Source organism: Nyctibius grandis, chromosome 8, assembly GCF_013368605.1.
Source record: "Nyctibius grandis isolate bNycGra1 chromosome 8, bNycGra1.pri, whole genome shotgun sequence".
Taxonomy (NCBI): Eukaryota; Metazoa; Chordata; class Aves; order Nyctibiiformes; family Nyctibiidae; genus Nyctibius; species Nyctibius grandis.
This window is the reverse complement of record NC_090665.1, coordinates 49,751,382-49,766,140: the sequence shown is the minus strand read 5'-3', so window position 1 is coordinate 49,766,140 and position 14,759 is coordinate 49,751,382. Positions and strand designations below refer to the sequence as shown.

General features: G+C 41.0%; 1 protein-coding gene across 1 annotated transcript in view; it reads right to left on the bottom strand.

The window, feature by feature from the left end:
• Window positions 1-14,759, bottom strand: part of TNNI3K (TNNI3 interacting kinase) — a 51,496-nt gene that overhangs the window by 25,955 nt on the left and 10,782 nt on the right. Inside the window, exons 6-11 of the mRNA XM_068406307.1 lie at window positions 7,777-7,875; window positions 6,539-6,677; window positions 2,087-2,231; window positions 1,895-1,999; window positions 1,151-1,245; window positions 361-510 (exon numbers count right to left, since the gene is read on the bottom strand). Of these exons, the coding sequence (XP_068262408.1) occupies window positions 361-510; window positions 1,151-1,245; window positions 1,895-1,999; window positions 2,087-2,231; window positions 6,539-6,677; window positions 7,777-7,875 (733 nt within the window). The remainder of the gene's footprint in view (window positions 1-360; window positions 511-1,150; window positions 1,246-1,894; window positions 2,000-2,086; window positions 2,232-6,538; window positions 6,678-7,776; window positions 7,876-14,759) is intronic.

Sequence of the window (14,759 nt, the reverse complement as noted above, 5' to 3'; positions counted from 1 at the left end):
TTTGCAAGAATTTAAGGTTACTGACTCTGATTCATTGTAATGCCTCCTTCAGTAATAAAATTAAAACTCCTCAGGCACGTACCAGAGGGAGAAACAGCCTTTCTGAGCAGGCTGTATGGTTTCTATTTTAGCAGCATGTAAATACTCCTGTCCATGAGTTTGTGTTGAATTAAACTGATGTTTAACAGAATATCTGAGAAAATAAATAAAAGGGCTGTTTTTTATAACCCTTCATGCCAGGAACTGGAAAGCAGATGGTGAGAGCTGTCAGTACAAGGACTGAGGGGTTATTTTGTACTATTCTCTCTTTCGTGTACTGTTCCTATGGATTTTGTAGCAGAAACTAGAAAATTGAAATACCTTTCTCATAAGCCCACATCAGACAGGTCTGCTCATCCTTTTCTCCACTGGACCTGCTGGGATCACAAGCTACCAGGTTCATATCAGCTCCATTATCCAGTAAGAACTGTACCAGTCGAATATGGCCATGGTAGCAAGCACAGTGTAACCCTACAGCATCAGAGAAGCACGGTAAGCACAATGGTCAGAACAGCACGACAGGGCTTGCGGCAGCCACTATAAAGCACAAATTGATTTCCTCAATAAAGGAATATATTATCAAAAAATACTAGAGGCAATAGACGAAAATAAAATATTAAGGCTGCAAGAACAAATCTATTGCCTGCTACACACCATGCCAGCATTTACTCTGCCACCTGCAAATCACACGTAACAACTTTGTACGTGAGGAAGAGTAAGTAGAAACAAGGGCGGCTCGTTTTCATTGCCTGTAGTAGGGACACGGAGGCGTGCAGCCCGTCAGACACTCTAGCCTACATGCTCAGTCTCTCGCAGAGTACTGCTTGGGCCAATTCTTAAAACTACTCAGAAGCCTAACTACGGGAGAGTCAGTTCACATCAGGTTTTGCTACTCATACACAAGCTAACGAGCCTGACACAGCCTCACTGCACTCCTATCACTTCTATGCCTGCCTGCAAACATTTCAAGAGCTGGGATCTGTCTGAAAGGTAATTGGACACTGATCATCGAATTATCAGGGAATTACCCTGGAAGTCCTGATCGTGTACGGCTTCCAAATTTTTTAGTGCTGGTGTATGCACTCATACACAATAAGGGTGATGACGTTACCTGTATGTCCATCTCTTCCCTGGTGATTGATGCTTACAACATTCTGGTCAAGAAGAAATTTTACAAGTTCTATGTTCTTGCCATAGGTGCAAGCGCTGCAAAAATAAAGGGGAAAGTGAATGCTGTAGTCCATAAAAGGACAAATACTTTGGGGAGCCAAAAATTTAAAAAGAATTACACAGAGATAAAAATGTAGCAATAGAATAAAGGATCTTCAGAAATGTGCAAATGCATCAAAGCATGTTCATTGCTGTCATTTCAGAAACATTCTAATTATTTCTGTATAAATTAATTTTGTACAGCTATGCAAAATTAATACAGACTGTTTTGCAAAGTGCTTCTTAAATAAACACTTTACAAACTTACAGCATTGTGACCAAACCGTGTTCTGGCACCTCAGTTCTAACTTAGAGTACTTAGACTCAGCAGGTTCCTAGGCAGAAGAGGCTCTAAACTCAGCTTCCAAACTGGACAGAGAGAGAAGCCGTTACTGATCCTGGTGCTGAGGAGCCTCATGCCTTTCCTACCTCACTCTCACTTGCTCTCTCCCCACTCACTCTCTGGTTCTACCTCCCACTTCGCGTCCTCTCCCGTGTCTGAGGACAGGAGCTCCCCATCCATGCCGAGCTCACCGCTTGCCTTGTTCCTCCTCCGGCTGCTGCCGAGACATCTGTTATTTGGGGTGTTGTGCTGTGTGCACGTGCCAGTGGAATCGTGTCGATAACGGCGCTTTAAACATCTCACCTGTGGAAAGCTGTTTCGCTGAATATATTTTCCTTAGTGAGACTTTCTGTTCCCGAGAGCTGAATTATTTCCTTGACAACTTCAAACTTCCCATTGTAACACGCACTGAAGATGAAGCCAGTAAAGAGCTGTTACCACCACCAGCGTTCTGAGGGGGCCCAAACCACGTAAACCAGCCTTCCCGTGACTCACAGGTGCAGAGGTGTGTCCCCGTAGATGTTCACCACGTGCGGCTGCACTTCGAAGCTGCTCTGCAGTAAGAACTTCACAATTTCATGGTGTCCAAACCGACAGCAGAAGTGCAGAGGAACGTGATCTTCGTTGTCCTGAGCGTTCACTGCCATTTGACCCAGAAAAAGACCAAAGAAAGTATTTTACACTCAACACAGCTGGTTTTGGGTATTTAGCAATGCTTTATGTGCTGTGCATCTATGTTACAAAATCTCCTGCTAAAATATTTATGGTCCTATTTCTTTAAAATTGAAACTTCTCTGAGATTTTGTATATCAAAACTACATTACTTGGTGTCATCTGTAGTACACTGTCAAGATGATTTTTTGGACTTAGGGTATAGTTGCTTTCTTCCAGTAGCAGATGTGTTGGATGTTTTGATGTAGCTTTCCACGAATGAATCACAAGTTACAAATGACCCTTAGAAAGAACAACTGCTGTCAGTATGTCATAATGTGAAGCAAAAAGTAAGCTACATAGTCACTATATGGAAGAAAGTAATTCACTGAGTTATTCCAAACACGTGGAACAATAGTCATTAATTACAAATACTAGAAACATACTTCACTGCTGCTCTTAGGAAAGGAAAATCACGTTGGTTTTAGGGTTTATCTTACCTTCCTTGAGTAGCAGGGTCAAGGACTAAAATTAGTTATACAGTGATAAAAAAGAAATTTAAACAAAATAAAGGAGGCACAGTAAAGATGTAGTTTTTGTAGTCATTATTAAAATATAAATATATATGAGGCAAGAAAGGAAGAGGAGAACTCATTCAAACATCTGGATTTCCAATGTTTTCATTTTGCTCAACGTCTCCTTTCACCTGCAAGGATGATTATGTATGTGCTTCACGTATTTGAGAGGGTGGGAGTATTCTCTGACATAACATGAAACTATATAAAAGAATGGGCAAAATTGGAGACACAGTATAGTATTGTTGGGTGGGAATGGTAGTTATCTCTGTGATTCTTAGTATATTTCTTGCTATGTTTAAGGATAGAACAATCATAACCGGCTGATACCATAACTGATAGAATTGACAAATCCTGTCTGCTGAGACCTACATTCAGGTCTCAGTTCAGTCTAGCACCAGGTCTTTGAGACAGTTTACAAGGAATTAGCAGACTACTAAGGAATACTCTGTCCTTTAGAGGTGTCCACACTTGTGCTACGCAGGCTTTTAGGTACAACTTTGACAAACATCTCTCAGGACCAATTCCTTCCTCTAGCTGAGCCTCCTTGGGACAAAGGGTGAACCAAACACGTTCTGAGGTTCTGTCTTCTTTTGATTTCTGTGAGTATAAGGAGAAAATGAAAGTAAACCCCTGTTTTAAAACCTCGCTGAAGTAATGCTGAATGCCCACAGAAATGACCAGTCCTTTAAAACGAGCAGAACTGACAACTTCACTGATGTCTAGTGACAGATAGTTCCAAAGATGAATTATGTTTCAGGTAAAAAAATAAAAGAAAAAAAAAAGGAATTCCTGTAACTTATATTAAGCTTGTGGCCTGCAAATTTCATTAACTGCCCCCACTAACCTTCCTAGCAGTCTGATATTAAAAGGAGTAAAGAAAACTGTTTTATTTCTCTATTCTAAAATAATTCTTCACTTTATAGATTCATGTGACATGTTAGCCTTTAGTTTTTGTTATGATGCGGTACCAGACACAGATTCATTCTGAAGTGCAATAAATAAGAGGGGAATAAATGTCAAAGTCTCATAACAATAAATGTCAGGGGTTTAGAACATGTACCGACAGAACGGCCTGAAGGACATCAGGGGTCTGAGGGCCATGAGCTTCTACAACACAAGGTGCAAGAAGGAGCAAGGCAGGAAACGTATATCTTCTGCTTTGTTTATGCGTTGGAAATGCTGTCAAATGCCTGTAAGCCATTTCCTTTGCCTCTGGAAGGATATATAACTACAACACGGGATGCTGGGTTTTGTTTTAATTGATAGCTTTTTGATTCCTAAATGAAACACAACATTGTCTTAAAAAGAAGTAGTTCAGAGTCAAAACAAAGCAAAATCAGTCAAAAACACTTTAGAAGAGAGTTATGGCAAAAAAGTACATCATATTGATTCAGGAATTACTAAAGAAGAGTACGGGAGAGTTCTTCAAATTGAGATTTTAATGTATTTTTATATTAAATAGAGGATAGATAGTACAACTGTCGTGGTACTCAGAGACTAAAAATTCATGTTGCCTTACCAGTAAACAGTAAAAATGAGCAAATACTAAATTCTTGTTTGGAACAAAATTGAGTACTGTAGAAATTATTCTTAAGACTGAGACACTACGTAGCTAGAAAGCAGCAGCTGAAGCCATTTCAGCAAGCAAAAGGATGAAAAAAAGACAGTGCAAGTCTGTTTTAAAGAACTAAGGGAAACCGATGAAGTCCCGGTGAGTGATAACTGTTTAATATTCAGAGATGAATGACTGTATGTGCCTGGATTTTTAATACCAAACCCTGCTTTTAAATTTAAAATTGATTGTATTTGGCAGAGGTGACAGTGGCTTTCAAAGCTACTTGAAAAAAGGAGCTGCAACTCCAGGCGGCTCCGTACTCCTGCAAGCAGACAAATTTCATTAAAAGACCAATGTCTTTCCCTACAGTGTTTATGTTAAATCAAACAATGAGATTAGTATCTGGAGAAATGTACTTGAAACATGTTGGGTTTATATACATGCACATGTAAAATACAAACATTTGTGATGATATCTACATGAGTAGTACGTTTCTTTGGCACGATTGTCTCACATGCCGTGGTTGGGTTGCAGAAGAGCTTTGGCTGTTGGTAGGCTCCAGGTGTTGCTGTATTTCAGCAGTGTTCTGACCTTTTCAGCCTGACTCAGTGGTCACTTTTTCTGCAGCTGCCATGGCCTTGGAGCTGATCAACGAGTCAGTTGGGTTACGTTGAAATAAATAGTTCAAGTTTATGACACCAATGACTGCTCTGCGCAGAACATTGCCCAAGTTTCCTCAGGTTCTTTCACCAGTTACTTTCATTCTGGGGCATTTTAGAGTTGTTCCTCCACTGCTATATTTAAAACAGGTTTCAGAGTGTGATACTTTGTGAGTAAAAGACTTCCCGCTTCCAGCCTCCTTTTTCTTTCTCCAGTGCTGAAGATACTGAATTTAAAGAAGAGAATCTGAAACGGTGACAGAGTCACACCGAGGACTGTGGGCTGTGGTGCCCCTAGGTAAAACCCTAACCCCACGGAAATTAATGGGAGTTCTGCCACAGACTTCAAGGGGACTAACATTTTACCTCGTATATTGTGGGTATGAGTTAACAAGAGTAATGTAGTCCAAAGATGTATTAAAAAGCAGCACTTTTGCAAGTAACATACTGTTCCTTTTCAAAAAACTTTTCTTCTCTTATTCTGAGGATAAGAAATTAATTTCCAAATAATTTTACTGTTCTTTAATATTTAAGAATCTCTACATTAGTAATCATAATATGCATAAAATTTGACCTCTTAGGTTTAAGGTTTCTAAGACTTTGTAGGATGTGGCCACAAGTGTGCATGCACATGCCTATGACGCAAGTGTCACAGCGATGGAAAAGTAAGGCTGGAGTGTGATATGTTTTGTGCCTTCTACATTACTGAAACAGCGTAAGGAGAGGGAACAAAAGAGCAAGCGCAAGAATTCAGCTGTACTACTAGTTGCATGCTACTACTAATTACAATGGGAAATATTTTAAAACGCGGCACATGCAAAATACACAGCACTGAACTGTAATGTTATAGTCTTAGTGCCATCAGTGGAGACCACCTGTAGGGAGAACACCCAGTTTCCTAACTTCCACAGAACACCAAAAGCATGCCAATAGATTTTGTACCTGTCCAACCCATTATGTGCCCCCCCCTACACTTCTTCCTACAGAAAATGTCCCACAATGAAGCGTACGAAGCTCGTGTAGCATAATAAAGCACGTGCTGAAAAGGTTCCATATTCTGTGGAATTGTTTGTGAACCATTTGCAGTTTCCCATCTCAATTATTTTAAATTACTTGCTGTATAATTTCGACTTAAAATCCTTCATCTGTATCTCATTCACTAGGAGTTCACTTTGCATTGAAGTAATTTTGATTGGAGATACCTACCACATGGCCACGTGTTCTTTGATTGCATGAGTGTCTCAATAGCAAGCTGCCTCTGTATATTAATCTTCATTCTATTTTCTGCTGCTGTTTTTCACCTCTAACTTATTAATGGAAACAGAATGCACGTGCGATGACAAACCAAGCATACTTAACTGCTATTTTTTTTGTTTCAGTTGCCCAAAAATGTTACACAAACACACACAGAGTACATGTTAGGAAGTTAAATTCAAGATTCAAGGCTTGACTCTGTCTATAAAATACAATGTTAAAGTTGATTTTTTAAAATATCTTTTCTTACCGTCAGCTTTGCTCCCCTCTTCCATCAAGAGCTTTGTAATATTGAGAAAGCCTTTGGCAGAAGCCAAATGGAGAGGCCTGTCTCCAACTTCACCACTTGCATTCACATCAGCTCCAAACTTTAGTAGGAGGTGGGTTACCTAAATATTTGATCAAGGTTAATTAAAATACCACATGAAAATAAATCTTTTGACAAAATCAGGTAGAATATTGCATTGGGTAATATTATAATTGCCATGTCTTTAAAGTTGAAACAGGGAGAGGAGATCCCATAGAAAACTCATTTTTAAGTTACATATCTATAAAAATATTTAAATTCTCCAAAGCAAGTGCTCATTCATTCTCTCAAATGTTATGTAAGGTAGAGGACTAGGCACAAGACACATGTATTTGTTTCACTGACCAGCCAGCACAATAAAGCAAATGCCCTCCAAGTCCACCTACCAGAGCCTTGGCTCCCTTTCTGAACAGCATCTCACCACACAAGCACCGTGTGAGCTGCCAGCACAGTTTCACAAGACTCTGGCTATTTGTTCAGAAGTGGCTTACGGCAAAGTAGCAAACTAATCTCTCAGCCCGACACACAAGGAGTTTCTCCACATTACTGGGTGATGAGGCGCATGTATACCAAAGGAAGGATCTCAGGAACACACCCGTGGTTCACACCCTGGCTGTCCCTCAGCCACAGACGTGGAGCACGTTCAGTCATCTGTGCTTCTGGGCTCTGCTCTTTCAAAAGCTTCTCCTGCAACTCGTCAATGCACTCGAGGTAACTCGCACAGAAATGAAGAATGCACTCTACCTAGGGGTCATCCTTTGAAACGGGAAAATCTCCCAGAATACAGGCTTTTAGCTAAAAAAAGGTGCAGGGAATGACCTGCATAAGCCAAAACAGACCCATCATTACATTGTACATAAAAGGACTATTCAGGGCAAATGACTGGGCTGCTAGATTAACCACATGCCAATTATACTTCACTAAAAGAAAGAGAACGGGAAGGTCCAACGCCAGCTTTGGTCAGAACTTCACACTGTGTTTCAGTAAGTCCATGATCTGTGTGAATGAAGCAAGTGCAGTTGGACTCGGCATGGGCACGGCACCTCCTGGAAAATCCTGCTCTCTAAGTGATCACTTTTTCTGTTAACTTAAAATTGGCCCCAATTTAGTTTGTGACCTCCAGGGAAAAAATATCTAACACTAAACCCATAGTTGCCTCGGTGCAACCTGTTCATTATTACCTGTTCATGGCCATAATACGCAGCAATATGCAACGGGGTGAAAAAAACGGCGTCCTGAACGTTCACATACGCTCCGTGCTGCAAGAGAATGTCAACAGCCTGGAAGGAGACAAACAGAAAATTCCCATTGGAAGTACCACACACACGTGGTCAGCTGGTGAAACAAGATTGCGAAACCTTACATCACCGGTTAAAAAAAAGCAAAAAGCCTCAAACAAGCAAGTTATAATGGTGAAAAAACACGTCCAACGTGTAAAAGTGATTGCCTTACAGTTCTTTAACTGAACACTGCATGTCACTGATGCTGTATGAATGAGCCTGGAAGTGGGTTTGCCAGTAAACAGACTGATTTATGAAGTAAGAGGCACAGAAATGACTGTCTGGAGTTTCTCAGAATAACCTTTAATTTTCTTTTAACTGTTATGAACAAAGAGCAGTAAACATATCAGAGCTTTTAGAAGTAAAAAAAAAAAACAACCAAATGAAAGATCCTTTTAAATGCAAATGTGTGAAGGTAAATCCTCCAGCATAATTCCCTCCGTGTGTAAAGATTTCTTTGTATTTTAGAAGATAATAGCCCTTTCGCTTCAATAAATAACCCTAAGTGTTTTCTTTCAAATTTCCACTTGTTTGGTCTTCGGAGGCCAGTGTTTTCCTGCACAGCTATGAATTATCAAACCTGGCTTTCTGAATAACTACCAAAATATGAGTCTGAATGAAACCGCTCTGTGTTGAATATTGACGCCTAAGGGCTGCTAATTTTTTGAAGCACGAGGGAGTCTGTGCACGCTAAGGGCTTGTGCCATGGATTATTTGAGTAGTTCTACATATCCTTTTGATGGATGTTAATTTGAGTCTAACGATGATGAAGGATGCTGGGCCGTGCATCACCCCCAGTACAGCAGTGGTGGGCAAGAGCTCCCTGGCAGCTGGCAGCAATGACGCAGGGGAAATGGCCAGCTTGGTGCAATGCTCTGTGTACCCGCACCTCCCCGTGGAGGCTTCCACCGATGACACCAATTAATGCCAGCCGCGATGACGCACATTTCTGTCAACTGCTGTCTAAGCTGGGACCACCAAATCATTTCACACCTGCAACAATAGGGCCAGTCATTTAAATCCGTGTCATTTGCAAGTACTCGGAGAACGAGAACCTGTTACCAGGCAACATTAGTGTACAGGGATTATTTCTTCACACAATTTAAATTGAAATACATTTTTTCCATGAGACTGACTGAATACGTTCTCCGTGTAAGGTCCATTCCCTGACATATTCCAGAGTGTCTATTTCCCATCAGTTTTAACCATTTCACTGTGGTATCAGCTGTAAGCCTCCCCTGGAAGCAGCACTGCAGGGCCAGCTCTGTCTCTTCAAAACCCAAGGGCTTCAACAGGTCCAGCACATTATAGGAGCCACGTAAGTGTTGGCGAGGACTAAGCCCTTCTGTTGAAGGGAGGCTGGAGGAGGTGAGGATTGCTGTGTTGCTATGGAATTATTCTTCAGCACCTCTCTGAGTACATTTTTTTCTATCATAAAACTGAAGTTGTAGCTGCAGGCTCTGAAAAGAGATGTTTGGACCTGTAGCTTTGACAAGAATACGGCTGAAACTTCTTTGGATCAGTTTGGTTTTAATTCAGGCGTGCACCTGTGAGGCTATAACACACCCACAGAAGTGACCACAACTCCGATTCTCCTTCATCTCTTTGGAAGCTGGAATTCAAAATGTAGATTCATCTACAAGCTTCAAGGTGTGTCTTCAAGATGTAGAAACTGTGTTGAGCAATGTGGATCCGCCTCTGATGGTAAACTTAAAACTAGATGAATTTTGACACATTTTTCCAAGCTGTAGAAACAGGACCATACTGGCTACTTTGTGATCTCCTGACAAAAAGAATTTTGTGAGTCATATTAAGCAAACTCAACTGTAAATGATGAGAGTGGTACAGAGACAATCTCGCTAGTCTCACAGACAAGCTGCCTTGCTAAGAAAGAAGAACGGAATCTTAGAAAACACTGAAAATTGTCATAGGCTTTACAAGGAGGTGGGTATGCTGGAGCGGTGTGCAAGGATAAAATTATTTCCGAAAGCAAGGGGGAAATTTCTGATGCAAAAAGAGCTTTGAATTCTTATAGAAAGACCAAAAAAAGACTTTTATCCTCAGAAGACAGACTATGACTAAAGGTGCAGCTTGTAACCTGTGGGAAGTTTTCAAGCTTCAGAGAGAGCAGCTCTTGCTGACTGTGTTTAGTGTTGCAGGGGGTCAATAGAGCTGGAAACTGCAACGGTCAGCTGAGGTCTGTAGCCATCATCACAGCCCAGAGGGGAGGGGAGGGAAAGGAGGGGACGGGAAGGGAAGGCAGGGAGCTCCTCAGTGGAGCAGCTCTGCTGGAAGGGACCTCGAGACCCCGGCCGACAGCAGGCTGGAGGGCAGCTTCCCAGGCTGGGCTCACAGTGGCACAGCCCGGAGATCAAGGGGAACAACTGCTCCCCTTTCCCTCACATAGCCAACTTTTAATTCAAAATGATACTTAGAACAATACTCTTACTTTGTAATTTTTCTTAAAATTCACTTATGAAAGGTTTATTCAGAAGCTTTTGAACATTCAAGTCAATTATGTTCGCTTCAAAGACAATTAATTAAGCTGCTCTGAAGGTTAGGAGTCAACAAAATAAAACATAAGACAGACTACATAAGGACTTTGTCTTTTGGACAAAGGCAAGGGATAAGAAATCCTCCGAGAAAATAAAATCAATGATTATTGACTTTTTAGCAGATAAAATTTAAATGAGAAGACAACTTCAACAAGTAAGGCCTTTGCACCAGTGCTAGCCTCTGTACAGCCTTACACTAAAATATCTACAGAATCTATCAGGATTTTCTGAGTTCCTTTATTAACTAAGCTATTAAAATAAAAATATAATTAATGGCAAGCATTTGCCTAATTCCCTTCAATTTAGCAAATGTAGATATGATCAGTCATGTCCTGCAAAGTGTTTTTGCACTAAATTATTACAACTCCCAACTCTCCGTGTAGCTGTAAGAATTTTAGGACAAACTCTATCAGGCTGAATTAATAAATGGCTAAAGGGGGTTCTGAATGTTTTAAATACAACTTGCTGATGAATGTACAGTTAATTGTCTGTCTTAGGAAAACATCTACTGAAATTTTTAATACATGCTCTTCTGTAAGACACGAGGGCAGACATCAGACCAGCAATAAGCTTTTGCATCTGCTTTTATCTTCGCTGTTCCAATCAGACGAAACACAGGTCACAGATAAATCATTAATGAAAGATGCAGGTACTGGTGTCTTGAAATAAAATGCTCCTTTCCTGAGCCACAACTCTTTTGAGGCTTCTTAAATCATTCGAACGTACTCCTATTACTAGTAAAATTCCAGTGAAGACAGGAGGTGACAAGCATGCTGATGTAACACATGTCTTTAAGTGAAAAGGGATTTATTACTGTAGAAAATGTGTAAGATGGGACTAACTCCCTTTCCCCAACAGGTCCTTGCTACAAACACATTCACGCTTCAGATTCTCAGGTTTGCAGATGGCAAAAATTAAGTAGCACTGGTCCATCCTGACTGCAACCCTCAGCCAGTTCACACACCCGGAGGTGGTGTAATCTCAGAATGACAACTTCAGTTTACAGAATGAAACAAGCATTGATACTGGTTTTCCAGTGCAGTAATACTGGACACCACCTAAATGTGCACGAGGCACATGCATTATTTATTCAGCAATGACCTCCTCGGGCTGGAAACACTTAATGTTTTCAAAATAGCAGACTTAATGAGAGATTTGTGAGACTTATTTGGTAATGTTTCTAGTACGGTCATCAGCTTATTTTATAATTTTTCATTAATTTTTCATTCTTCCCACTGAGAACTGCAATTCCCACTAACAGATAAAGTAGGCAAACAGCATAGTTTTGGTGAAGCAAAATACAGCACTAAGTCAGAGAGCAGATGAAATATTTATCCACCCCACTAGCTCAAATGAGGTGGAACATCATGATGCTGATGGCCTTCGGTACCCTAATTTCAGAGAACTGACCACTCCAGTGGTTTCAGGTGTGGTGAAGAGCAAAAGCCATAGACTGACTCTTCAGGGAAATGGGGAACAAAGCAATTTTTTCCCCGATTCTCTCTTTCTCTTAAATATAGTCATTCCTCTTCTGTAGTAAAGGACTATGTTGCACAGATTGGTGTGTGTACCTCTGCTATTTATATTTCTTATTGGAATCTGTTTTCTCTTTCTTAAATTTATTCTGAAAAGATCCTTCCATATTTCCATGAAATTGTGGACAAAATAATCTATTTAATCTAGCAGAGGAGCTTCTCAGCTGACTGAAAATTTCAAAGCAATATAAAGAAGGAAAGACAAAGCTTGCACTTGGCCTATAAATCTTGAGTCCCCAGCCCAGCAGTTTAACCAGATGAGTCACACAGAGTGCCACTCCATCTATGGAGAATCCTTCTGATGAAGATCTGATCATTCCCAAGGAAGAAATAAGGGGCTTTTCAAAACCACTCACAATAAGTTATTCCTTATCACGTTAATGGTCTTAGCTCGTTGGACTCTGAGAACCCTTATTTTTCAATAAGCTGAGCAGGAGCTAAAGACATGAGACAAACAGCAAGGCTGTCCTTTGACATTTGCAGGACAAGGCCCAGACATTTTAAAAATTACTTGAGACCCCAATGCAGGGAAGAGTACTTTGCATTTCCCACCGAGGAAACATTAAATACATACTCCATAAAAGTGAAAGAGATCATTAAAGAGTTAAGACTCTGGTTAATAACTACATTATAATTCTTGCCTAGAACAATTAGATATGGTGGTTCCTCATCTGTTTTTTAGTAATAGGACACACCAGGGAGGATTTCCATAAAGCTAATAAGAAGAGCTGCGTGAGTACGTGGATGTCCCGATGCCCTGGGCGCTCAGGGGTGCAATGCCACAGCGCACACCCCCCATCCCCGCCTGCACACAGACACACCGAGGGGCCTGGCTCTTCCACCCGCAGAGCTGACCCGCCAAACACCAACGGCCAGCTCGCCCTGCTGGCGTGTCCTCACTCCCCGGCGTGAACAGATGCTGCAGATGGATTTGTCCCGATCCCTGCTGGAGCTGCTGACTGAACACTGAAGGCTAACAGCTTTTTAATTGAGTTCCTTGCTGGGACCACCTGTAAATTAACCTTCTTTCAGTCTAACCTTCTCCACACACACAGACTCTCTACGTAACGCAAGGTTGTCACCAGCTGTGTCTTTTACAAGAAGTGCAAACATACCTGTTGGATTTAAATCATTTTGGAACCAGTTTGGAGGCTGCAGTGTAAAGCTCAATTCACCAGTGTCCTCAAGCCTGGGAAGGGTCCCCAGCAGACAAAGTATACATACACACCCCCATACATACACACACCCCCATACATACACACACCCCCATACATACACACACCCCCATACATACGTATAGGAGATATATATATATATATATATATATATATATACCTTCAGAGGGTGAAACAGCATAATGTATATTTCCATTAGAAGTGGGGGGAACTTTTGCACTGACACAACTTCTCCCCTTCGTGGCACTCACCATGTCCTCATTACACTAGCTAGCACTAAAACTGCTGCTCCAGTAGATCTCTGCCTCCTTCCCTCTCACTGCAGCCTTTTGAGCCAAGTGATGGTACAAGATTTACTACGGGTACACAGTTCTCACTCGCAGGAGTGCTGGTGTGCAAGCTGTTCAGAGCTGGATGTGCAAAGCGGGGCTTGGTTCTCCCAGTGACCACTTCACCATTGGTACCATTATTTGTACCAGTGTCCACAGAACCTGGAGCCCTGCAATGACTACTGTGACGTTAAGCACTGTCTCTATCTATGTATACGTGTTGTTAACACACAAGGTGAAATACTCAAAGGTATTAACTGCAAAAGTTTGCAAAGACTGCTTGGTGAAATTTTCAAAAGCTTCAAAGTAATTCAGATATGTAATTAACTTAATTGGAAATTAAAGTCCTGACTGCACATTCCAGTAGGGATCTATCAGCATCTTTGAAAGCCTAAATAAAATGAAAATCTGGTGCATTGTTACTGACCCAGAGATTTGGTAATTTATCAGACTAAATGGAAACAATATGTTAAAGAAAATCCAAGCTGCATCAGTGAAGGAGCATCGCCCTTCCTCAGCTGAGCGCCAGTGGCCAGCCTCAGAGTTTCCCAGACCAGGTATTTAACTGTTGGCAGATTTCTTGAGATGGTACAGAAAATTTCTAAAGACTCATTTCCCCAACAAAACTGTCCATTTGAAAAGTGTCTTTTCTCCCTTTCAATAATTATGTAACCATTTCTATATGCATATGTAAATAGTTTGTGTGGGTGTGTATAAGGTGGTTGAAAATGCAGCAGAGGAGGTGGCTTTGCATCAATAACCTCAGTGCCTGCTCTAACTTGGCAGCTCATAAGCCATGTGTTCTTTCTTGCCATGTACATACACAGAGGTTCTTCTTTTCTGTTGGAAACTGCACACACGCTTTGTTCTAGTCAGCCAAACTTATTTTTGAAGTGAATTTGTAAGTCTAAGATGCACAATGGAACTCATAGCTTAAAGGCAAGTATTAATATCACCGATATTTCCCCCTTTGTTCTTAGTTATCTTTTCTTGCTGATTATCTCTCTTTAAAAAATCCTGATGTTTCTGTCTCCATAAATCAGTCCAGCAGTCTGTGTAAGTTAAAACCCTTACTCAAGCAGAAGACACAACCTTTGCTTGCTTAATGGACCCAAAGGAGATAAAAAGCGAAGTACCTGAATTCATGGCTACGTTTACAGTCATAAACCCTTCATTACCAAGGTAATTTTGCACACCCAGTACTTGAAGAGATTAAAAAAATAAATAAATTACACTGAGTGAGCTGTTGCCAGGGTGACAGAAATGAGGTGATGTGTGAAATGACTGAAC